The 24,969-nt window shown below is 45.2% G+C and overlaps 1 protein-coding gene across 4 annotated transcripts in view; it reads right to left on the reverse strand.

Annotated features, from left to right (window-relative positions):
- Nucleotides 1-24,969, reverse strand: part of SAMD12 (sterile alpha motif domain containing 12) — a 312,509-nt gene that overhangs the window by 170,468 nt on the left and 117,072 nt on the right. For all 4 annotated transcript variants that reach the window (XR_008307108.1, XR_008307107.1, XM_053249868.1 and 1 more), the window contains exon 4: nucleotides 5,843-5,983. Coding sequence is in view for 2 of the 4 variants with exons in the window: in XM_053249868.1 (XP_053105843.1) it covers nucleotides 5,843-5,983 (141 nt within the window). In the remaining 2 variants the exon portion in view is untranslated. The remainder of the gene's footprint in view (nucleotides 1-5,842; nucleotides 5,984-24,969) is intronic.

Raw genomic sequence — 24,969 nt, forward strand, 5'->3', positions numbered from 1 at the left:
GATGTAATGGGAAACCATGGCTACCTGCCACGATAATGAACCTTGGATAGTTGCAAGCTTCTGGGCTCCCCCCTCCCCTCCTTCTCATTTGTACATGAACATTTCAGTTCGAACTAAACCACAATTCCTGTTATGAAAAAACTCAGTGGATTGTGGTTTAAGCTACAGTTAAGTAACAAACCAGGATCTGAAACCATGGTTTGATCCTGGTTTGTTTTACCACAGTTATCCAAGTTCATATGTAACAGGAAACAGTGGTTGAGTTCAAACCAAAAGTGGAAACTTTTCACTCTTCTCCTCTCACGCATCAAAGAGGATGAGGGTATATGTAAGCCAGTGGATCCCCAGTGCTCATGCTTGTAGCAGGACAAAGAAGTCTCATTCATTCACTGCTCTACCCCAGAACAAGCAGCAGAAACCAGTGTAGCCTGGTAGGTAGGTAGGAGACTCCCACTGTTCCCTCTACAGTGTGCGCACATGCACACGCTCACAAGTTTTCTAATGTCTGCTCAGTTAATTTTAGATCCGCTCAGGTTGAATTAGGAAGGCCCCACTCTGAATGCATGTGTGCACACAGTGCCTTGATTCTGCCACCCAGAACAAAACTCATTCCGCACAGAGATGAAAAAAATTAGGGGGCCCACTGGAGACTCCTCCAGCCTCTTAGAAGCCAGGCCAACCCCTTTGCTTCCTTCCTGGCCAGGATCTCAAGACCATGTGTATCTTGAGATCTCTCCTGCAGATTTTGGCTGGTCTCGTCTTGACCTCTCTCTCCCTACCCCAGTCTTTCCTGCCACATGTCTAGGACAGGAAGAGAAAACTAGCCTGGAAAGCAGACTCGAAAGTTTGGCCTAATCCCAAAAGACAGTGTTTTCTAAGAGGAATATGGCCCATTTTCAGAATAAGTTTGTAAATGTAAAGCAAGCTTCATTAATAAGATAAATAAACTAGCAACATGAATTACCTTACCTTGCTGGTATTTAATGTACAGCAAAATCCTCGCTCCCCTAATAATGTCCTTTCCCACCCCCTTGTTCCCCCAAACTAGTTGTTCTAGAGTTGCCGAAAATAGGGCAAGGCTGATAGACAGCTGTCCTCTATAACACTGAAACCACATTACACTATATTGAGTTTAAGCAATTTTTGCCAAAGGCTTCCTATGTAGCATCAACAGGATGGAAGACAAGCTCAAACATCAGTGTGTGACACATCAAGTCTCTTGGTAACAAAATCCGGTTGTCCTTCAGCACCGACTTCAGCTGAGCAACACTCCAAATTAAATTGACTTAGACAGTTAAGAGTAGAACCACTGGAGAGTCCTCCTTGACAAGCCTACAATCTCTCTTCCTTGAGCAATTCCCCCGGGGTCACCCCAGGGTTAAATCTCGAACTATCAGCAGGACTGTGGTGAACTACTGACCCCAATCTAAGTCTTGTGAGCAAATCGTGACCTTGACTGGCATAGCATTAACTTCACTAAGCAGGCTAACATTAAGAATGGGATCCCTGAAGGCCGACTACCTGAAAGAGATTCTCATAATTTGTCACAGCGAGTTACCATCAATGCAAAACCCAACCATTTAAGGCTCAGGTTTTCTTGTAGTCCACATCACAGTCCTTCCCCTTCCCCCATACACACATCAGGTTGGTGACAAGGGAGACTGCCTTGCCAGGCAGAATATATTTAAGATTATTGGGGTGGGGGATTGATTATAAATCCTTATCAGGCCACTTGCTCATATATTTGGTGCACTGACTGAACTGTGGGTCTGGCAAACTGAGAATGAACATCCAGAAGGAATAGTTATTGACTCCTGATGAGTATCTTGCTGAACACCTAACAAGGTATATCTACACCAACAATTTGTGGAAGGAGGGAGGTGCTGGCTGAAATGATATTATTGCATTATTGCACCCCTGCTAACTGGGCAAAGAGGCACCTTTTACCAAGGAGCCCCTGGTGGCGCAGTGGTAAAACTGCCGCCCTGTAACCAGAAGGTTACAAGTTCGACCCTGACCAGGGGCTCAAGGTTGACTCAGCCTTCCATCCTTCCGAGGTCGGTAAAATGAGTACCCAGAATGTTGGGGGCAATATGCTAAGTCATTGTAAACCGCTTAGAGAGCTCTGGCTATAGAGCGGTATATAAATGTAAGTGCTATTGCTATTGCTATTGCTATTACCGTGGTGATTCTCTTTATTTAGCAGGGGGAGAGTAACTGGCCCTATCCACCCCCAGCACAGTACTTCCAGTGACTGTTGCTGGTGTCTATCTTATGTTTCTTTTTAGATTGTGAGCCCTTCGGGGACAGGGAGCCACCTTTTTTGTTGGTTATTTCTCTGTGTAAACCGCCCTGAGCCATTTTTGGAAGGGCGGTAGAGAAATCAAATTATTATTATTATTATTATATTCCTGAGAAAAGCAACTAACTGCAAGTCTATTGATTTATATTTAAGTGTCATTCTTGTGCAAACAGCGAACCACCTGTGGGAAGAATTACCTTCAGATGGCCAGGTAGAGAATATAGTTAAATTGAAAAAGAACTGGTCCTCTTTTTCCTTGTAGGTTGTGAATGTAGGTACTAAAAATGAGGAGGAGGAAGCTAAGGCTGGAGGTTCTCTCTTTGCCTGCAGGGGCATATCTAGGGTAGGGCAGGCAGGGCACGTGCCCTGGGCACCACTTGAAGGGGGGCACCATTTTTGAAAATTAATAATAATAAAAAAAAAATGGCCACCAAAAACAAAATGGCCACCATGCATACTCAAATGGCCTCTGTGAGGCCCTAGGCCATGCCAGGACTCGCAGAGGCCATTTGAGCATGTGTGGTGGCCATCTTATTTTCAGCGGCCATTTTTTAAAAAAGTTATTTTTTAAAATGGCCACTGCATATGCACAAATGGTCCCTGTGAGGCCCTAGAGGCCAGTGGGGGGAGGGGGAACCTTTGCAGACCCCCTCATGGCCCTTAGGAAGCCCCCCAAAGGGGCTACAGGTTAAAAAATTTTTTTAAAAAAATAATATAATATAAGTCACTGTACACATATTTAGTTTGGCACTATGTACAGAGAATCAGGGCTTGTGAATACTGAGCTGAAGCTTATGAACTGGAATTGTATTCATTTGCTCTTATTTTGCTTCTTGTGATAAATGAGTTAAATGTGATGTCTTAATAATATGACTATTAATGGTGAGTTTGTCTTTGAATCAGTATGAAATCCTTAGTATTAAGCCCCACTGGGAGTTTCTTGCTCTCTTTCTCTCATTTTAACTGTCTTTCTGAAAGACTAGAATATATTCCAAGCAGTGACACAGTTTACTCTGTATATCCTTTAATTATTTTCAGAGTATCTGGGAAAAGTCAAATTCTCCATTTATTTTAAAAACTTATGTAATAGTGATGCTACAATGCATAGTAGAGGCACTTCTGTTTAGTTTTCCAAGTACACCTCCACATAGTATTTGGATATTTCATGAGCCCCAGCATACTGAAATTTGTAGTTTTCCAGCATTTTTTGGTCTGGCTACATCCACTGCTAAATAGTTTTTGAAAGATTAAAAGATTAACGAGCTTGACTTGCATTTTTCAGCTGATATTATGGTAAAGTTATCTGAAAGATGGGTGTCAGATGTTTGGACAGGGGGCACAATTTCAGTGCTTGCCCTAGGCTCTATTTTCCCTAGATATGCCTCTGCTTGCCTGTTCTCCTGCCCATGGCAATTCTAAATGAAACCCGGGACTTCTGAAATACTAAGACAAAGACTAAAGTAAAATAAAGCTGTACCATCGAGTCCATGTCGACTTCTGGCGACCACAGAGCCCTGTGGTTGTCTTTGGTAGAATACAGAAGGGGTTTTCCATTGCCATCTCCCACGCAGTATGAAATGATGATGCCTTTCAGCATCTTCCTATATCGCTGCTGCACAATATAGGTGTTTCCCATACCATTGGGGATTTGAACCACCAACTTCTTGCTCCCTAGGCAAGTTACTTCCTTGCTGCGCCATTAGGTAGCCAAGACAAAGTTTACAAATTTACAATCTTGCAATGTGAGCCGCCTTCTCATTAGGGTACATGGGTATAGCTGATGTGCACAGGAGAACATGGGACTGCAAAGGGAGAGTGGGATTGCAGGGGAACCTTGCTTCCCACTATACACGCGTTTATCTGTCTGAAATGTCTGAACATGAGTAGGTGTATATGCATGGCTGGGCACTCTACTACCATGATTCCATTCCCTGCTGTTCATTTAATTGAAAATGGCTATTGTCTGGGAGGAAGTTCCAGGCAGAAGATGCAGCATTCAACATATAGAATACAAGGCCACTATAATCCAACAAGGAGCAGAAGATGTGGATTTAGTATTCCACTCCGAGAGCAATCAAGATATGGGGACACACACACACACACACACACACACACACACACACACACACACAATATTGGAAGAGATCTGGAAAGCAGTTGTGCCTGCCCTACCAGCTACTTACATCTTCCCCATTTGGGGCACCGTAAGGTGAAAAAACTGAGGTTCACAAATACCATCTTCATAGAGGAAACTTCACCAATACATGCTGGCAATGACATACAGCCACGAAAAAGCAGATTTCACCCCTAGCCTGAACACAAACTTGGTGAAGCTGGTGGATTAATGACAGTTCCTTTTATCGGGTCTGTACAACTTGTGACCCACAAAAATGCATCATCTGAGAGCTGAGGCCCGATGGGTGCTCCAAAAACCTTTCTCTTGACCCCATTTTCTGCATTCCAAAGAAGATTTGTTGAACAGCTGGGAGGCTGTCATTCGCAGTTGGTTTGCTGCATTCAGCTCAGTGCATCACATATTCTGCAGGCTTATTCAATATTGGGCTGGCTAGGAGAGCAGCAGAGGTGCACTGAATGGTTGCCCAACAGGGCCAACCTAGCTTCCAATACTGTTCATCCTCCTAATCCATTCCTTTATCAGTGACATGGCATGGAGCAGTGTTCCCTCTAACAAGGGTTCCCAGATGCTGTTGACTACAACTTCCAGCATCCCCAGCTGCAATAGCCTTTGCTTGGAGTCGTACTCAACAATATCTGGAAATCCCTGTTAGGGAGAACACTAGCATGGAGGCATGGTCCCCCGCCCCATCTTGCAGCCCTGTGACTAAAGATGACCCAAACACTTCCTGGCCATTCAGCTTTCTTTCAGAGAGGAGCCGGCAAACTCAGTTAGAAATGTTTCAGGGCAGAACTAGATGTTCTGTTGGACTTGGGGTTGCCATCAAAAATGGCAGCCCTGCGTTAAGTCTCATACTCCTGTTTCCCCCAGCTTACGTCGGAAACGGTATGCTTATGTGTGCTGTGACATCGTCACCGCAGCCAATGATGTTGAGCTAAGGTGGGAAATACATACAATACTAATAATATCAAAACACTAGTAGGTGTGCCTAAACATTACGGAGCGGTGGAAGAATTTGATACAAGGCTGCCATTTTCAGCAGTAGCTGGTGTCAAGCGTTAACATCTAGTTCCGGCCTCAGAAAGACAAACATCACAAAAACAATTAACGGCTGGCATTTGACATTCACAGTGTAGGATGGAAAAAAGGTTTTTTGAGAATCAGTGGACTTAAAAGAAATTGCTCTTGTTATGCCAGACAGACAGTCCCTAATATGCATATTGATCGGTTCCTTCTTATTTTCCTTCCCTTCTCTGTGGGGATAGGCAGTTCGACCCCGCAATGTCCCACAATACATCTTCATGCAACAGTTCATGCCAGAGAACACTGAAATCATCTCTGTATGCTTGAGGGCAATCTTTCACTTTCCCCTCCGGTGAACCTTTATTGGAATGTTTTCCTACCTTGCGTAAGTAACTGAAGGTTTCGGACTTCCTCCCGCACTTTCAGCTGAAGAACTTGCTGCAAAATGTGCTGCCGTAAGCTCTCCTGAGCAATCCCCATCCGCTCAAGCTTTTTGTCTGTAAGCCTCAGCAAAGCACGGCCTGGATCCAAAAAAAGAAAAAAAGAAGGAGAGAGAGGGAGAGAGAGAGAGAAATTACCCAAGGATTTCCATTTAATGAATAAAAATTCTACATGCTGTAAATGGCCTTCTTCTAGCAGATAAAACTTGCCTGCATCACTAATATCTTCCCCTGTGAAACAATCCGATTCACAATAGGGCTGTGTTAAAAGTTTTTTTTTTCCTCATTTGAAAGCAGTCGTTGGCTCAGTGAGTTAATTAGCTTCCTTTCTGGAGATCCAGGTGGAGGGGGAAAGAGTTTGCATTGGCTTCACAATGTACACACTTGTAATGCACGCCAGCCTGTATGTTAAAAGGCAGCTATGAGGAAAGGGCAGACCTCAGTGGTAGAGCACATGCTTTGTATGCAGAAGGTCCCAGGTTCAGCCTGTGGCCTTTCCAGCTGAAGGATCCCAGGTAACAAAAGTGGGAACCCTTATCTCATGAGCTGCTCTGTGAGAGGGATCAGTCAATGGTCTGATTCTACATAAAAACATAAGAACAGCCCTGCTGGATCAGGCCCAAGGCCCATCTAGTCCAGCATCCTGTTTCACACAGTGGCCTGTCTTGGAGATGCCAGGCAGGAAACTTGGAACCTTCTGCATACAAGCAGGCAGATGCTCTTCTCAGATCAGCTCCATCCCCTAAGGGGAATATGTTACAGTGCTCACATGAGCCCTGTCATGTTGCTTGGCCCCACTCCCTGGCTGAAATGCCAGACTCCTGACCAAAGACAGAGACAACAGAGGACAGAAGTTGCATCTGGAGTTTCCCTACTGAAAGGAGCAGCAAGAACGTTGCAGAAACATGCGCCATCCTCTGCCCTGCTTTCTTTTCTTGTGGTTGGGACTCTGGCACTGCAGCTAGGGGACAGGGTCAAGCTCCTCTCCCTGACCCCAGCTGTTCACCCTCAGCTGCCTTGCTGGGCAGGCAGAAAAGAAAGCAGAGGATGTGCCATGTTTGGAGCATGTTTGCTGCTCCTCTCCCCCAGGAGTGTAGCAAGGTCGGAGAAATGAAGACAGACACCTGGGCCCCCCACTCCACCTCTTCCCGCCCACCTTGTTTTTGCTGCAGAAGAGTTATAAGGACATGGTGAAAAACAAAACAATCTCAGCATGCCCTTTCTTTTGCTCCTATGCAAATAATCTCACACACACTCCATGCATGCAGATACTTGCATGCAAACATTCCACTTGCTCAGAAACATCTTTGAACATATATACCTACTACATATATCTTTGAATATATACACCATATATATTGATACACTATCAACACTGTAGATACTGAAGAACGATAGAAAAAGTATTGAAGCCTTTGATCTTTGGTGCTGGAGAAGACTTTTGAGGATACCATGGACAGCCAGGAAAACAAACAAATGGATCATAGGACAAGTCAATCCAGAATTTTCACTTGAGGCACAAATGATCAGGCTTAAACTATCATACTTTGGACACATTATGCAAAAACCCAGCTCCCTTGAGAAGTCCATAATGCTGGGGAAAGTTGAAGGAAAGAGAAGAAGAGGACGGCCAGCAGCAAGGTGATGGACTCGATTACGACAGCAATGAATGCACCACTGGGAGACCTTAAAGGTCAAGTTGAAGACAGATCATCCTGGAAAGAATTTATTTATGTGGTTGCTAAGAGTTGACACCCACTTGATGGCACTTAATCAATCAATCAATCAATCATTCAGTCAATCAATCAACACTGAAGAGCTGCCACCAGCCAGCACACTCTCCAACCAGGGCCAAGGAACGTTAGTCCCCACCCCCAGCTCAATTATAGCTATGTCCCTGCTCTCCCTGAAGCAACCCTCACTTCAGTGCTAGAGGAAAACCACAAGATTATAGTGCTGTTCTCACAATGGGCACTGGGGTAGGAGAAGCCTTTGACCCTCATTTGGGAGCCATGCATGTCCCCGATTGGCCATCGTGAGAATTCTACAAGCAAGGTAGGAGAAGGGGGAGATGCTAGTCTGTGAGCTGGGCACGATGCGAGAGGCATGGAGAGTCCTGGATGCACCACTGCCGCTCGCCTCCATACCCGACTTGCAGACAAGCATTTTTCCCTTCTCCTACGTTGTTTGTAGAATTCTCATGATGGCCAATCGGGAGTGCACCCAGCTCCTGAATTAAGGTCAGAGGCTTCTCCCGCCCTGATCATGAGAACAGCCCTCTTGTTTTGCTTTGGGCCTCAGGTTCTCTCTGCAGCTTTGCAAGCAAGGCAGGCAGGTAGGTAGTGGCAGAGCAAATAGGATGAGGTGACAAAGGAAACCGTGGGGCTTGCTCTCACGCCTGCTTCCCTATTTGGCTTCAGGCTCCCTCCAACGAGGTAAGGCAGGTGGCTACTAGGGAAAGGGCCTTTTCAGTAGTGACACCCCATTTATAGAATTGCCTCCCCAGTGAGGCTCACCTGGTACCATCACTTTGTTCTTTTAGATGCCATGTGAAGATCTTTCTGTGCACTCAGGCTTTTTAAAAATGATTTTTAAAATTGATTTTTTTAAAAAAAGTTTAAAAAATGTTTTATATTGCATATTTTATTTTTGTGTGTGAGTGTTGTGAATTGCTTGTCTATGTATATTTATTGGATTTTAAAAATGTTATGTTGTGAGCTGCTCAGAGAACAATTTCTTAGGCGGGGGGCGCTAATAATTTTTTAAAATTATTATAACTATTACCATTACTATCAATTGGCCTTGCCTGGGACCAGCATCTTTGAAATCAAATATCAGCAACTCTATGGATACCTTAAGACAATTCAGTCCTCACAAGGCCCCCAATCTGGCTGGGGCTCTACTTTATTGAAAGCTCAGTACAAAGCTAAACCCACCCTTTTCATTTTCAACCCATTACTCTTTGGGGGTTGGGGAAAACAATCCAAGACTGACAAAGAACTTCTGCGAGGAGAAGGGGAAGAGTTAACCTGAAATTGTACATCATGATTACTGGAAGTGGTTCACTAAGTAATTTACTGTCCTGATGGGAACTCTATCGATTCTTTACAAGTCTTGGGTCTAAAAGACTGTTAAGACAGTTCTGTTTTTCAGTTGAACATATTCGGGACGACCTGGTGATTTTAATAGGAGGAAATAGTCATAACTTGAATTCCCAGCTGAAATATAAATTCAAGCACAAATCATATTAGGCTGCTTGGCAAATGTACTGTAAAATGTGAGGTGGCCATTTTTAGAGCTCTCAGGAAGGACCGCGCCGACCCACAAAGCAAATTAAGCGCAAATTTAAAACTTTAACAGGCAAGACATAAATCTGCATTGCTTGTCCTGTGTACAGTTACAAACCTGCTTCCTGGATGCACAAGATGTTCAATAAATACATCCATATACATGTGCTATATAAACATTTGGATAACAGCTGAAGATATGCAACAATTAAATGCTATTTTCTATTACTTCATGATTTTTTTCCTCCAGGCCATCCATCCCCCACCTCCCCTGCCAACCCTTATTTGCAGCTTGCTTGTACAGAGCTGGTAGATTTATGAGATCCTCATCTAATAAAGAGCCTGCAAGATATTTTCTGTTTGAGCTGGCCGGAGTGACTCTGTCAGCTTCTTTGATTGTATCTGGCAGCAGCGGGATACACTGTCCCTGTTAATCTGATGCTGCACAGCAAGCACTCTACTGTGCAGCAGATAGCCCATTTCTTCGTTAATTTAACAAAAAATCATTTCAGATAAATAATCTACTGTACAAACTCATATTATATTAAGATTTGTCTAACATTTCTCATAGTGATTCTAAAACACTTGGGATGAGTCTGGAAAAGTGACCAAAAAGCAAGCCGCATACCTGCCATAGGGAACATAGGAAGCTGCCTTCTACCGAATAAGACCATTGGTCCATCTAGCTCAGTATTGTCTACACACACTGGCAGCGGCTTCTCCAAGGTTACAGGCAGGAGTCTCTCTCAGCCCTATCTTGGAGATCCCAGGGAGGGAATCTGGAAGCTTCTGCAGGCAAGCAGGCAGGAGCTCTTCCCAGATCACCCCCATCCCCTGAGGGGAATATCTTCCAGTGCTCACACATCAAGTCTCGCATTCATATGCAACCAGGGTGGACCCTGCTTAGCTAAGGGGACAAGTCATGCTTGCTACCACAGGACCAGTGTGTGTGTTTAGATTGTGAGCCCTTTGGGGACAAGAAACCCTCTTCTATTTTCTTTTCCTGTGTAATTGTTTGGAGAACTTTTTTTATTTAAAAGTGGCATTTAAATATGTTTAATCATCATCATCACCAAATGCAGTGACTGTATTTCTGATGTGACATTATTGAGGGAAATATCTTTCAGTGTTCACATGTAGTCTCCCATTCAAATGCAATCCAGGGTGGACTCTGCTTAGCAAAAGGAACAATTCCTGCTTGCTACCACCAGACCAGCTCTCCTTTCCCATAATTATTACCCAAACGTATGGGAATTCACTTCAGCCTGCTCCTTCTGCCCATTTTCACAGCTGTCTGGAAAGAGATTTTTCGCCAGGTCAGACCGGCTAGTGTCACTGATTTTCTTTGGGTTCCATTTTTGCCCATCGCTGGTGAGTTTTGAGGGGGTGGGGTGGAGTGGGGTGCCTTTGGGCTTTCTCTACAACAGGAATTCCTGACCTGTGGTACTCCAGGTGTTGTTGAACAACAAATGCCATAATCCCCAGCTGCAACTCATTGTGGATAGGAATGATGGGAGTTGTAGTGCAGCAATATGTGGAGCACCACAGGTTGGGAACCCCTGCTCTACAATGTATTTTTGTGAGCTGCCCTAAGCAGAATTGCACTGGAGGGGCGGAATATAAATATTTAAAAATAATAAATAATAAATAAATCTATCTAGGGGTTACAAAAATGTGTGAGACTCCACCTTCTGGTTTGGTGATCTTCTACTTCATAGATAGGGAATTGGAAAGAAGGAATTTTGTGGGTCCAGTGTGTGAATACAAATACATATAGGAAGCAGGCCAAGACAGCAATGAGCAAACAGCCTGCTGGCAATGCTCCGTAAGTTTTCTTCTTTTTTTCTTTAAGCCTACAAATACATATATTGTGCATAAATGCATATTCATTGGTTTGAATTTATAAATATAAACAATTTTAATAGTTTATGGTTTTCTTTTAATTTGCCTAAATTCATCGGTGTGTTGGTCTCCGGAGCGTGGGAGAAATACGAGAAGGGTACAGCGGGGAAGTAACTTGCCTAGCAAGCAAGAGGCTGCCGGTTCAAATCCACACTGGTATGTTTCCCAGATTATGTTCCCCAGACTATGGGAAACACCTCTATCGGGCAGTAGCGATATAGGAAGATGCTGAAAGGCATCATCATCTTATTCTGTGCAGGAGATGGCAAGGGTAAACCCCTCCTGTATTCTACCAAAGACAATCACAGGTCTCTGTGGTCACCAGGAGTTGACACCGACTTGATGACACAAATTTACCTTACCTTACACCAACTGAAGGTGTAATATAGTCCGCAGAAGCCTCACCTCTTCTCAGTTCTTGAAGCCAGCCCTGCTCTAGAGGAGGCACCTGAGCAGGCCTTCCCCCTTCTCCTGAGAAGGCCCAGGAGGGTAGCCCCCAGAAGACAGGTGGGGAACCCACCTTTGGAGCTGGAACTCAGCCCTGGTGTGGTGGGGTGATGGAAGGAATTCTAAGAATGGGCAGCAGCCTCATTGCGGGGCCCTCAATCCCCAGTGCACCTCTCAGGGGGCAACTAACTCTTGCTGCTCTAGTTCTGAGGGATCTGGAGCACTGGTGGTGGGATCAGGGACCCAGGCGGGGGCAAGCTCCCCCCTCACTATGATAGGGTCTCCTCTGGATTTGAGTCCAGGTGCATGGAAGTTGCATACAGTCATCATAACTAGGAGGCAACAATAGGCTTGTTCTCCATTTATGTGTTTAATTCCTGTTTAATACCAGCTACCGAATTTACCAGAATAGAATATGACCCTGAAATTAAGATGACCCCCCCCAAAAAAAACCCCAGGTTGATTACAGGTTCTACCTATATTTACCCCAAAGGAACAGCACTCTGAATTTAAGGTAAAGTAAAAGGTGAAGTGCGCCGTCGGGTCGGTGTTGACTCCTGGTGACAACAGAGCCCTGTGGTTGTCTTTGGTAGAATACAAAGGAACATAGGAAGCTGCCATATACTGAGTCAGACCATTGGTCAATCTAGCTCAGTATTGTCTTCACAGACTGGCAGCTGCTTCTCCAAGGTTGCAGGCAGGAATCTCTCTCAGCCCTATCTTGGGGAAGCCGGGAAGGGAACTTTCTGTTCTTCCCAGAGTGGCTCCATCCCCTAAGACAGGTTTCCCCAACCTGCAGCCCTCCAGATGTTGCTGAACTACAATTCCCATCATCCCAGCCACAATAAGTTGTAGCTGAGGGTGATGGGAATTGTAGTTTGGCAAAATCTGGAGGGCCGCAGGTTGGAGAAGCCTACCCTAAGGGAAATATCTCTCAGAGCTCATACATCCTCTCTCATTCATATGCAACGATATGAAGGAGGAGTTTACCATTGCCATCTCCCAAGCAGTATGAGATAATGCCTTTCAGCATCTTCCTATATTGCTGCTGCCTGATATAGGTGTTTCCTACAGTCTGGGAAACATACCAGAGTGGGGATTCAAACTCGCAACCTCTGGCTTGCTAGTCAAGTCATTTCCCTGCTGTGCCATTAGATGGCTCTGAATTTAAGATGACCCCCTAATTTCTAATATCAAAGAACTTGGAAGAAACCTAGGCTTGGATTTAGGTAAATACAGTAAGCTGGTGTCTATCACCACATCCCATGGCAGTGCGGGCATGGTCTGAGATCTTCCCACAAGAAGCTGCTTTAACACTGGAAACCAAGTCTTGTATTAAAAATAAAATCCCACTGTAATTTTGCTCACCAGTTCCAAACACATGCAAATGGAATGTTCAGCAGGCAGAGGTTCACCAAGCAATTTTTCCACAACTCTGCAGGTCCTACTTTTTTTTTTTAATTTACTAAATAGAATTTTAAAAAAATACTAAATTGAGATTGCCTATTAATATTCATGAGGTTAATAATTAATGTTAATAGAAATGAAAAATCAAATGCATTACTTTAGGTTAAGGACTACAGAAATTTGCTTTACAGTGGAAGGAAAGAGCGCCTATGCATCTCCACCCCACCTCCATCAAATCACATCTTCACGGCCACATCAAAAGATGATGTGGAAAGCCTCTCTTACATTAACCTTTGGCGGACCCTTAGCCCTCTAGAGACAAGTACAAAATCACTGGGAGGGGTGTACCATTCCGCATCAAGGGCCACACTGCAGACGCACCACGGGCCAATCAGCAAAAACCATTTTGTTTGTACTGGTTACATGTAAGTAATCACTCCCATATATTCCCATCTCATTTGCATGAATATGGAAGATGCCAAGCCACAGCTGGTAAATAGGCTTCAGTCAGCCTGTGATTTTATTAAAAAATATAAACGGCTTATTACATTTTTGCAATTGTAATTACGAAGCCTTCTGTAAAGTTTTAGCACTGTGTCAACCAAAGAGCTGCCTGCATAGATCTCTGTGTACAGATGCAGACATTAATCTATCCTAAGGCAGTTAGGTATCCTTAGGGGAATTCAGCGATACTCTTAATTGCACATTGTTAATCTCATAATATGTAAAAAGAATTTAAGGCAGCCTCTCAGATATAATGAAATTAGAAAAATAATTAAATGGGCCTGGGGAAAATAACAACTTGCCATTTGGTTTGTGAAATGGGAAAGGCAAGCCCCTGCTAACTAAGCAAAGAGGTACCTTTTTAAAGTGGTGGTTCTCTCTGTTTAGCAGGGGGAGAGCAACTGGCCCTATCCAACCCCAGCACAGCATCCCTCCACTGGCTGTTGCTGGTGTCTATCTCATGTTTCTTTTTTAGATTGTGAGCCCTTTGGGGACAGGGAGCCATCTTATTTATTCATATCTATATAAACAGCTTTGGCAACTTTTGTTGAAACACGGTATATAAATATGTGTTGTATTCATATTCCAAAGGCAAAATGGCAAACAAAAACCCAGGGAATAAACCACAAAAATCCCTTCCTATCATTCCAAAAGGCAGTTTGAGGTACCTTCTTGTTTTTGTACTACAATTCCCTTCGTCCCCAGCCCTTGGCCATTGCAGCCAAGGATGATGGGAGTTGTAGTCCAACAGCAACAAGTTACCCAAGACTGCCAAAAGGATTTCTGGGCAGGAAAAAAGAAAAAGATAGCCAGGAACTCTCGAGTTGGAATGCTACTGCAGCCACTGCCCACCAGGAGGAATGTGACTGCTGAATTTAACGGGCACCCCCGCACACACAAGTCCGGGGCTACACCTTTTACAAGCCCTCCAGCTGTTGATGGACTACAACTCCCATCATCCCCAGTCACAATGGCCAAGAGTCAGGGATGATGGGAGTTGTAGTTCAAAATCTGCAGGAGGGCTAAAATTGCCCCTTGCTCTCTGATTCTGAGTTGGACGTTCTCAACATAATAGACAATTTTGGCTCAGCTTAGAGAGAGAGAGAGAGAGCGGGGGAGGGGGGAGAGAAGGAGAGGGAGAAAGAGAGAGAGCTTGCTTTTTACACTCTTTTATTGTATTGATGTTTTATTCCTTTAATTGTATGCCACTTTGGCCATATTATGGCATAGCAGTTCATTAGTCTCTAAATAAATACATAATACATTATTTGTATATCAATACATTTGATCATCATGTGGGAGAAAAAGGAAAATAATTGAGAACACAAAATCTTATTTGAGAACATGCAGATTTGCATGCAAGTCAGGTAGTGCACCACTCAAGCAGACTATCTTTAAAATATTTAATAAATCGAGAACATTCAGAACTAGTTTCTAATTTGTTGACAGCTGCCAGAATATCACAGGCAACAAAGTGGAAAAGTAAACAAGCACCAGGGTTGATACAGAGGTTTATGAACTTTTGGGAATCTCTATAAGTAGCTGATTTGTAACATTCATATTCAAGAGGGCAGAAACTTTCCAAAATACTCTGATAGTTGGAGGTCTTTTTGTTGGTGCCAGCATATTAAAACAAGTTTCTGTTGTTCAAGATGATGTACTTTTTATTAAACAATAAAACAAAATGGACCTTAGATTGTGTTACGGCAGGGCTTCTCAAACATTGTTGGACTACAATTCCCATCATCCCCAGCCATGACCTATCCATGCTTTTTATTGTTTCATTGTTTTATTTTTATACTGCCCTGGGAGCTTATGCTGAAGAATTGCTAATAAATGTACTATTAACAAATATCCGTTCCCAGTTGTTGTCCTGCCTCTGAACAGGAAAATTCCTGTTAGCCTGACAGATCTCAGGCTAATAAACACTGACAGATTTGTTTTCCATGAACATCTAGCACCTTTTTAAAAAGCCACCCAAGCTAGTTGTAACATCTGCATCATGTGGTAGTGAGTTCCACACTTTAAATCGTGAAGACATACTGTTCTTTTCTTTTTTGGTCTGTCCTGAACCAACTGCCAAACTAAGGCAAAGAGAAGCATTTCACTGGCAATCACTCCAAGGCAAACAAAAGGAAGTACATTTTTTCTTCACACAAGATGCACGGATTGTTACTGGCTTAAATGGCTTTAGACAGGAATAGTGGGAAATAGGACATGTGGGCCTGGTTCTGCTTTAAATTCAAAGTTATAAGGATGAAAACCCAAAGATCAGTAAAAGCTCTTGCCAGGACAAAAACTATTAAAGATACAGAATTTAATCAGCCGGCAGAGCACATTTAAAGATCAGATTGCGTGAGCTAAAACTGAGTTTTGAAAGTGGAAATGCTTGTCAGAGTATACCACTGCCTCTTCTGGATATGCAAGTACTGGATCTTCCTAATCTCCCCCACTCCCTTCTCCAAGGTTTAAAATTTTTATTTGCACAAGTGCACTTGAAGATCAACATGGAGTTTCAGTGCACAGAGGATCTTTACCTCATTTTACCATGTACCTGTGAAACTGCCAATCAAGACTTAATAGGAATTTTTAAAGAAGGCCAGATTGATTTTCAGCATCCATCTGCAGCATCATAAGGAAAATTTGCCTTTTAGAAAGTGGATGATCTTGAAACGCTGTCCTTTCAAGCTCTCTTAGGCTGTTCCCTCTCCAAAAATCAATAGTAGTTTTTGAGAAATAAAATAAAATAATAGCAGCTCCAAGATATAATCACTGTTGATATAACAAGAACAGCCATCAGTAAAATGGCAGAGAAATGCACATATTGGTCGAATTAATGTCAAAGAAGTGTGATCCTGGAGTTCTCTAACTTTTCAGTCTCACTACATTCACACCTTTTTAGTACATTTAAGATTTTAATTAAGTTATTTTAAGGGGTGTTTGTACACTTTGTACCAGACACAGGTTGACAGGCACAGCCTCACTCTGTTTAATGTAAACTAGCCGCCCCGCACAGAGCATCTGTGTGTTCTTTGAGGCCGGCGGTTACCTCCCCCCCCCGCCCCTTCTCCCCCAGTCTCTGCTTCCGGGCCCAGCCACCTCTCCTCCCCACTGCCACTTCTCCCCCCCCCCCACTTTCTTTCCCCCCTCCTGGGCCTTGCCTCCGCAGCCGGGCTGGGCCCACCACCTCTGGCCTCTACGGCTGGGCAACCAATCCTCCTCAGCCAATCAGCTGGGCTCTGGGACGCACATTCCAAGGCACACCCAGGAGAATTAATATAATAGATAGATAGATTAATCAATCTCATCCTGAACAACTACTGAGATCTTGATTGGAAGCCCTGCTTAGAGCACTCTCCCCTTGGGAACTGGGGTGGGTGGAAACAAGAGGCAGGGGCCAACATAAAAAAAACTGTGCTTCTGCAACAAATAAAGTTGTGCTAGTGTATACTTTCTGTAGCATAGCGACATGGGCAGTGATCCACAGCCAGATTTTTGGCAGCTCCTGCCACCGCTGGACTCCAGAGCTTCCTGCACACCTTCCTCCTTCGTTGTCATAGGAAGCTGTCTTGTATTGAGTCCATCAAGCTCAGTAATGTCTACCCACACTGGCAGCAGCTTCTCCGAGGTTGCAGGCAGGAGCCCTATCTTGGAGATGCTGCCAGGTAGGGAACTTGGAACCTTCTACCTGCAAGCATGCAGGTGCTCTTCCCAGAGTGGTCCCATGCCCTAAGGAGAATATCTTACAATGCTCACACATGTAGTCTCCCATTCAAATGCAAACCAGGGTGGACCCTGCTTAGCAAAGGGGACAGTTCATGCTTGCTAACGGTGCAGCGGGGAAATGACTTGATTATCAAGCTAGAGGCTGCCAATTCGAATCCCCACTGGTATATTTTCCAGAATATGGGAAACACCTATATGGGGCAGCAGCGATATAGGAAGATGCTGAAAGGCAACATCTCATACTGCGTGGGAGGAGGCAATGGTAAACGCTTCCTGTATTCTACCAAAGACAACCACAGGGCTCTGTGGGCGCCAGGAGTTGAAATTGACTTGATGGCACACTTTACCTTTATCTTACCACAAGACCAGCTCTCTTCCTAATGGCCCTGCACATGCGGCCGGGCCAGTGAGCTGCGTATTGCCTGTCTCCGCAGACGCCCACCTTTCTCCCTCTACCCTCATTGCTAGCAAAGAACTGGCACATGGGCTAATGATGTCACCCCGACACAGGTTGCCAGGCAGCATTATTAGCGCTGCGTCAGCTCTTTGCCAGCAAGGAGAGTGGAGGGAGGACAATGGGCCGAGCGGGTGGCTAATCTGGCCCTGGGGGTGGCATTAGAGGAAGGCCCATTGGGGATGGCTGAGTTTAATTACCAAAAGGGGGGCTATGGCCCCAGCCCCCAGTGCACATGCGATCAGGTCCTACCTGGTCCCATGTGCCCTGGGTGGGGGGAGGCAGCACCTGGCCCCACTGGGTGGCCCCCAGCCCCAGCTGCACACAGTTGCCAAATGGTAGTTCCATCACTGCAGGACATACAAGGCATGCCACAGGTTGTGCACATTGCTGTGCAAGCTCAAATACGTTTGCGCTAGCACAACAGTCATCTGGGAAACAAGCTCCAAACTTAGCCCAATTAGCTAAGTCAACAGCTTTGTGTTTGCACATCCCTGCACAAATGCAGTGTTAGTCAGGATGTTGGCCAGGGTCTTCTCAGTGGTGGCACCTCGATTGTGCAATGCACTGTCCATTTGCTCAATGCCCTCGTTGATGGCCTTCAGGCACCACTTGAAGATGCTATTTATTCAAGCTTTTAATTGCACCTAGGATCTATTTGCTACTGCCTTATTCAGCCTACCACATTCTAAGTTTTTAATGTAAGGTGATCATCCCCCCTTAGCTCCCCACTACATTATGGTCAACTATATGTTAACGAAGAAAGAGTTCATAGGTGTGCTTAAGACCAGAAGTCATCTTTGCTTTCATATGCTTTTGTGGTATATTCCTGTCGTGCTTCCCTCCCAAGGTTCTGCTTTTATGGAATTTGGCTGAAATTTATTTTTATTTTGCTTTTACAGAAAGTTTTTCACACAGGTCTTTTGAAGCCTTTTAACTCACATCTCCTCCAGAATGGAAGGAGTCCGTTCACATATCAGCCAGATTTATCCCAAAGTCCCTGTGAGTTATCGGGGAGCAGTTCACGCACAATTTGGGTTGCTCACAGCACATTAGAGTGTCGACCAATTTTTATCGAGGGTTAAAAAATCCACTATTTGTGTCGATTTGGGGGGACAACTTTGAGTTTGCAGTAAAGCCTCCCAGTAAACTTGCGATAAAGCCTGCTGTGTGTAAAGGTCCCTGCTGTTCTATTTTAACTATTACTATGGTTTCACTAGTTTGTACTGATTTTTAAGCGCCGTTGTCAACCACTTGGAAACTATGACTGAGAGGAGGGATGTAAATATTTCAAATAAATAAAATTTCAGCTCACGACCTCCTGCGTTCTTTTTCCTACTTCAACAGAAATAATTAAGCTGTATGATGCATACACTCCAAGGAGGAAGTGCACGGAACCACGGCTGGGCGGTTTGAAAGTGGCAAGAGTGCCGCTTTAAGGGCGGGGGAAGGTGCACTTACCCCTCCCACCACTTTCCCCCCACCGGCACTCGTTGCTGTTAAAAGCCTTCGGGGCGACAGAGTGCCTCCCTGCCGCCCCGTTGCCCTTCTCGGCCGGAAGTGGCCAGAAGTACTAGGCGTGCGTGTGCCTGTCGTGTGCCCGTGCGTGCACGCAATGGGCACATGTGTGCCCGGTACTTCCGACCGAGGAGGGCAACGGGGAGGTACGCTGCCGCCCCAAAGGTTTTTAACAGCAACGAGCGCCGGCGGGGGGAAAGCGGCAGGAGGAATAAGTGCACCCACCCTCTCCTCCCCTTAAAGCGGCACCCCTCCCTGTCGAACTTCGAACTGGCCCCGTGTTCAAACCTGTTCGGAGGCCCCATAAAAGGGCCTCTGAACAGGTTTGTGCACATCCCTAACTCCAAGCCCTCATACTATAACTTAAGAACATACAGATCTCTGATGAATCAAACTAAAGGCCTATCTACTCCAGCTTCCTCCTCCCTACAGTGGCTAAGCCCACAACCAGGGCTTGAAGGCATTAGACCTCTCTTGCAATTGTTCCCCAGGAACTGGTATTCTGTGACATAGCGACTGAAATCCAGACAAATATTGCATGCATCCAATAACTCTGCCGGTGCGCAACAGGGAAGGAGTGATTTTTGCAAATCCTCCCTTCCTTCTGTAGCCCTCTTTGCCACCTATAAATATGTCCCTGAGGAACATATTTTCATGAGGCACAGAGGACAGCAGAGGACAGGAGGGACTGGTGAAAATCACCCCTCCCCTAACAATCTTCTTTGGTGTCTGGAAGTCAACCACTGTTTTTGAACATAGAGGCTCCATAAAGCCATGACAAATCGCCACTGATAGTGCTATCTACCATGGATTTCTCTAACCCCCACTTAACTTTGTCTGCTGGTATCGAATTTGATGAGATTCACTGTCTGAAGAGACAAAACACAAGGAACAAAAAGGAATGTATCATTAGCGTTGATTTTATTTTGGAAATATTGTTTGATCAATTCTTCAAGAAAAATAGCAACCTAGGGTAATGCCAATCACTATGGATGTTTTTCAAATAACCTCTCAGGGAGGAAAATTGTTTGGGTAGAAATTTGTTTCCCTCTAATAAACTAAAGATATATGAACTTTCAGAATCTGATCAGGTCCAGGATCAACAGCTCTGGATGCTTTGTGCACTCAGGGAGATGCTTCTGGTGCTCAATAAACATGAAAAATGTCTAGTGTAGCAAGAGACTGTAACACGGCAGAAAATTTAGAGTGAAGGCGACTACAGAGTGCTATCAGAGATGGCAGGTCTTGAATCAGAAAGTTCAACCTCTCAAAATCACTGCTGCATAGTAATCATCTCCCCTCAGCCCCCCACTACCTTATGGCCAGCTACACCTTATCGAAGAAAGAGTCCATAGGTGTGCTTAAGACCAGAAGCGATCTTTGCTTTCATATGCTTTTGGGGTATATTCCTGTCGTGCTTCCCTCCCGAGACCACAGGTTGGACTATATCGTGACTTACCACTGAGGCTATTTCTCATAGGGTCAGAGTGGTCAGGTGTGGATTTTGCTGCTAACTGAGCAAAGAGGCTCCTTTTAAAAGTGGCGATTCCCTTGATTTAGAAGGGGGAGAGCAACTGGACCTGTCCATCCCCAGCACAGCAGCCCTCCAGTGGGTGTGACCGTTGTCTTCCTTATGTTTCTTTTTAGACTGTGAGCCCTTTGGGGACAGGGGACCCTCTTAGTAATGTATTATTTATCTTGCAATGTAAACCGCTTTGGGAACTTTGGTTGAAAAGCAGAACATAAATATTTGTATTATCTGTATTATTATTATCTGCTCGAATGAGGCAGGAACGAGGCCGCTAGGCCGTAAGGATCGGGATACTTGCGCTGGGCTTTGGGATCGAGTTGGGAGGCTAGAGGTTAGGGAGTGGTTGGATCAGCACTTGCACTGAGGAAAGACACGGCTTCAACAGCAGGCAGCAGGCCCCCGCCCTTCCTCTGGCTGCCATCTGTAGCACCTAGCCCCAGGCCTGCTTCCTCCTCTCGAGTAGACCCCTCCTCAGTTGGAGGTGGCTGTTGAGCTGCAAGGTGTGCACTCCTATTGCACTATTGTAGCTCCAGCCACGCTCTGTGCTGACCCCTTTCTTGAGGGCCTGGTGGCAACAAAGGTGGCCTCTCCCTTAGAGGGAGGCTCTGAGTCCTGTGCTCCCCTGATACCCCCTGGGGTAAAGCAGGGAAGGGGGGCCAACTGTGGGAGCTCTGCTGGCTGGGTCCAGTAATAACAGTATCTGGGGTTTCATCTACCTAAGTCCCTGTGGGGTCTATTGTGGGGGGCCCTTGACAGGTGGCTGCCTCTGGCTTCCCATGGCGGGGGGGGCTGATCTACATGATAGTTTTACCTCATGTGGATTATTATCTTTGTTATTGTTTGTTTTTGTTGAAATAAAGGAGGGGGGCAGTCCAGAAACAGCTCTTCAACAAATCGCAGTCATGGGGGCCATGCTCCAGAGCAAACTAGTTGCATGGCACATCTGGGGCCAATGGTCAAGCATTTCTCCTGCATCGTTTTCCTGCTGAAAAACCAACCTAGCCACAGTTGTTCTTTGCCTCCAAAGCAGGTGTTTAATGCAAAAAGCAGTGTGGGGGGCATTTGATCTCGAACAAAAAGGAGGCATGTTCAGTTTTAAGAATCCCTCTTAATAATACATTCTTCTACATCATATGTAGCTTGGTCCTTTGAATGCAGGGTGATCCAATCCTCCTTGCTTTTTCAGGCATCAGTTCCCATCAGTAGCCAGCATAAAAGGAAGCATGGGAAGGTTTCTTGGGGCTGTAACTCAGTGAAATGGGGACAGGCCTGTAGCTCAGTGGTGGAGCATCTGCTTTGCATGCAGAACATCCCAGGTTCAATCCTTGGCATCTCCGAGAAAAAGGGCTGGGAGAGCCACCTGCCTGAAAGTTTGGAGAGTCCTATAGACAGTACTTAATGAGATGGACCAAAGATCTGACTCTGTATAAGACAGCTTCCTATGGGGATGGGGCCACAGTTCAGTGGCTGAGCATCTGCTTTGCATGCAGAACATCCCAGGCGCAATCTATAGGGCTGGGAAAGATTCCTGGCTGGAGTCCTGGAGAGCTGTTGCCAATCAGTCCAAACAATACTGAACTAGATAGGCCAATGATCTGACACAGTATAAAGCAGCTTCCTAAGTACCTATGAGGTTGCCAATAGGCTGTTCAGAACTTACAGCTGCATTTTCTGCTGTTTCTTCTCTTACTCTCCTTTTACTCTCCCCGAACTGGCACTTCGCCTGCATCTCACCTGCCTGCTTTCCCCCAGCTTGCCCACCTACACCAGCTAAGTCTAGACTTGACAACACAACTCACCTGAGAAATTGCCTGCAGATGATCTAAGTCAGGGATTCTCAATGTCGAGCTCCCAGATGTTCTTGGCCTTCATCTCCCATAAACCCCAATCAAAGGCCACTGGGGCTGGGGATTATGTGAGCTGAAGTCCAACAACATCTGGGGACCCAACATTGAGAATCCCTGATCTAAGCAACAGACTCATTGCATCACTGTGCCCTTAATTCTCCCTTTCCTCCCACCCTTCTCCTTCTCCCTAATGCTCTTTGATTTCTCTCCCTTGGACAAGCCCCCTAGTTCTGGAGTTCATCCCCCCCGCCCCCCGGATCCTGCTCTTTCATCAACACCTTCACCTACCCAGACAGATGCTCCACTAACAGCCTTGCTGGCAGCTATCTGGGCCTCGGCGTGTATAGTACTGACCTTGCTGTATCAGCCTTCCTGCTGCCCTGATTCCTGGACAAGTTCCAGCAGAAGTCTGTGTGAAACCGACCTTGGCAGAACCGCCCGCACACTGCTGGAGAATTAGCAGCTTTTTACTGTCTAGAGGAAAGTCCTTCAGAGCCTATTTAAAGTACTTTCAAGTGATTCAATCAAGATTACAGCATCCTGTTCCTCTCCCATTTAAGTGGCCTTAACTGCAGGTTTGAACGAATAAGCCACCTCAGATAGGAAAATTTTACATAACCCTTTTGAGAAATGTCACAGGTATAAAATCCAGTTAGTGCATGAGAGGTGGTGTGTGTGTGTGTGTGTGTGTGTGTGTGTGTGTGTGTGTGTGTGTGTAAAACACAGGCAATTTAACCAAAGTTTACTGCATTCTGTATTTTGTCAGATGGGCGATCACACCAATTCAGGACACTGCTGAACAATTTCTGCAAGTCAGCAGCAAAATACCGTGCCAAAAAAGTTACACTTATATATATATACTGCTTAATCACTAGTGTCTAGGTGGTTTACATCATTCAAGTCAAATAAACAGTCAACCAATTTTAAAAAGCCAAAATTAAAACAATTAAAACAGAATAATTAAACCAGCCACCAAATGCTTGGCTTTTTAATCTTCTTAAAAAACTAACAAAGAAGTCAAATCTCATATCCTGGCATGGAGTGTGTTCCATAGCTCAGTGATGGCTACAGAGAAGGACTAACTCAGAGTCACCACCAAAAGAGCCAGCGGCAGCTGTAGGCAGACATCTCCAGATTATCCTAATAAAGAACATAGGAAGCTGCCTTATAATGAGTCAGACTACTGGTTCATCCAGCTCAGTATTGTCTACATAGACTGGCAGTGGCTTCTCCAAGGCTGCAAGCAGGAGTCTCTCTCAGCCCTATCTTGGAGATGCCAAGGAGGGCACTTGGAACCTTCTGCATGCAAGCAAGCAAGCAAGCAAGCAAGCAGATGCTCTTCCCAGAGCGGCCCCATCCCCTAAGGGGAGTAGCTTAGTGCTTACATGTAGTCTCCCATTCAAATGCAACCAGGGTGGACCCTGCTTATCAAAGGGGGCAATTCATGCTTTCTAGCACAAGACCAACTCTCCTCCCATCATCAATAAGACAAAAGACAGGAAGAAATACATGTGGAAGAAGGCATTATCTTAGATAACCCAGGGTCAAGCCATTTACTGTAACAATAGCAATATCAAGGTCAGTCCAAACATGAAAGATTTTATCAAAAATTCTTTTAAAATGTCACTGTGTGTCACTTAAGATTTCAGATTCAAGTCCAAGGAAGGTGGAAACTGAGTTAGCCCCTTACTTGGCCAACCCCCTCAACCCTAGAGGAGACCTTCTCCACTTGCCCTCTATCATCTACCTTACCTCCAGAGAGCTGGTCTTGTGGTAGCAAGCAGACCCTTAGCTAAGCAGGGTCCGCCCTGGTTGCGTATGAATGGGAGACTAGACATGTGAGCATTGTAAGATATTCCCCTTAGGGGATGGAGCCACTCTGGGAAGAGCATCTAGGTTCCAAGTTCCTTCTCTGGCATCTCCAAGATAGGGCTGAGAGAGATTCCTGCCTGAAACCTTGGAGAAGCTGCTGCCAGTCTGTGTAGACAATACTGAGCGAGATGGACCTATGGTCTGACTCAGTATATGGCAGCTCATCCGGACACCACAGGGCTGATCTTGAAGAAGGTCAGAGAAAACGCTTAGGAGCGATTGCACCTACAGCCCAGCATAAATATTTTTCTCCAAAGTTTTGTCTCAGACAAAGCCTCTCCGACAAGGATGCAGTGTGTGTGTGTTCATGCACAGCATTCTTGGACAATGTAAAGTACCAGGGTCTTGAACTGTGGACTCTAGCAGCAGGACCCAGTCACTTTCCCCTCTGCACCTCTATTACAGAGCTTCTCAGAGTAAGAAATCGTAGAATTTCAGAGCTGGAAGGGACCTTGGAGGTCTTCTAGCTCAAAGCAGGAATCTGCTACAGCACCCTGAAATGTGACCATCCAGCTTGTGCTTGAAAATCTCAAGTGAAGGAGAGTCCACCATTGCACGAGGCCAACTGTTTT

Source organism: Hemicordylus capensis, chromosome 4 (assembly GCF_027244095.1).
Source record: "Hemicordylus capensis ecotype Gifberg chromosome 4, rHemCap1.1.pri, whole genome shotgun sequence".
NCBI lineage: Eukaryota > Metazoa > Chordata > Lepidosauria > Squamata > Cordylidae > Hemicordylus > Hemicordylus capensis.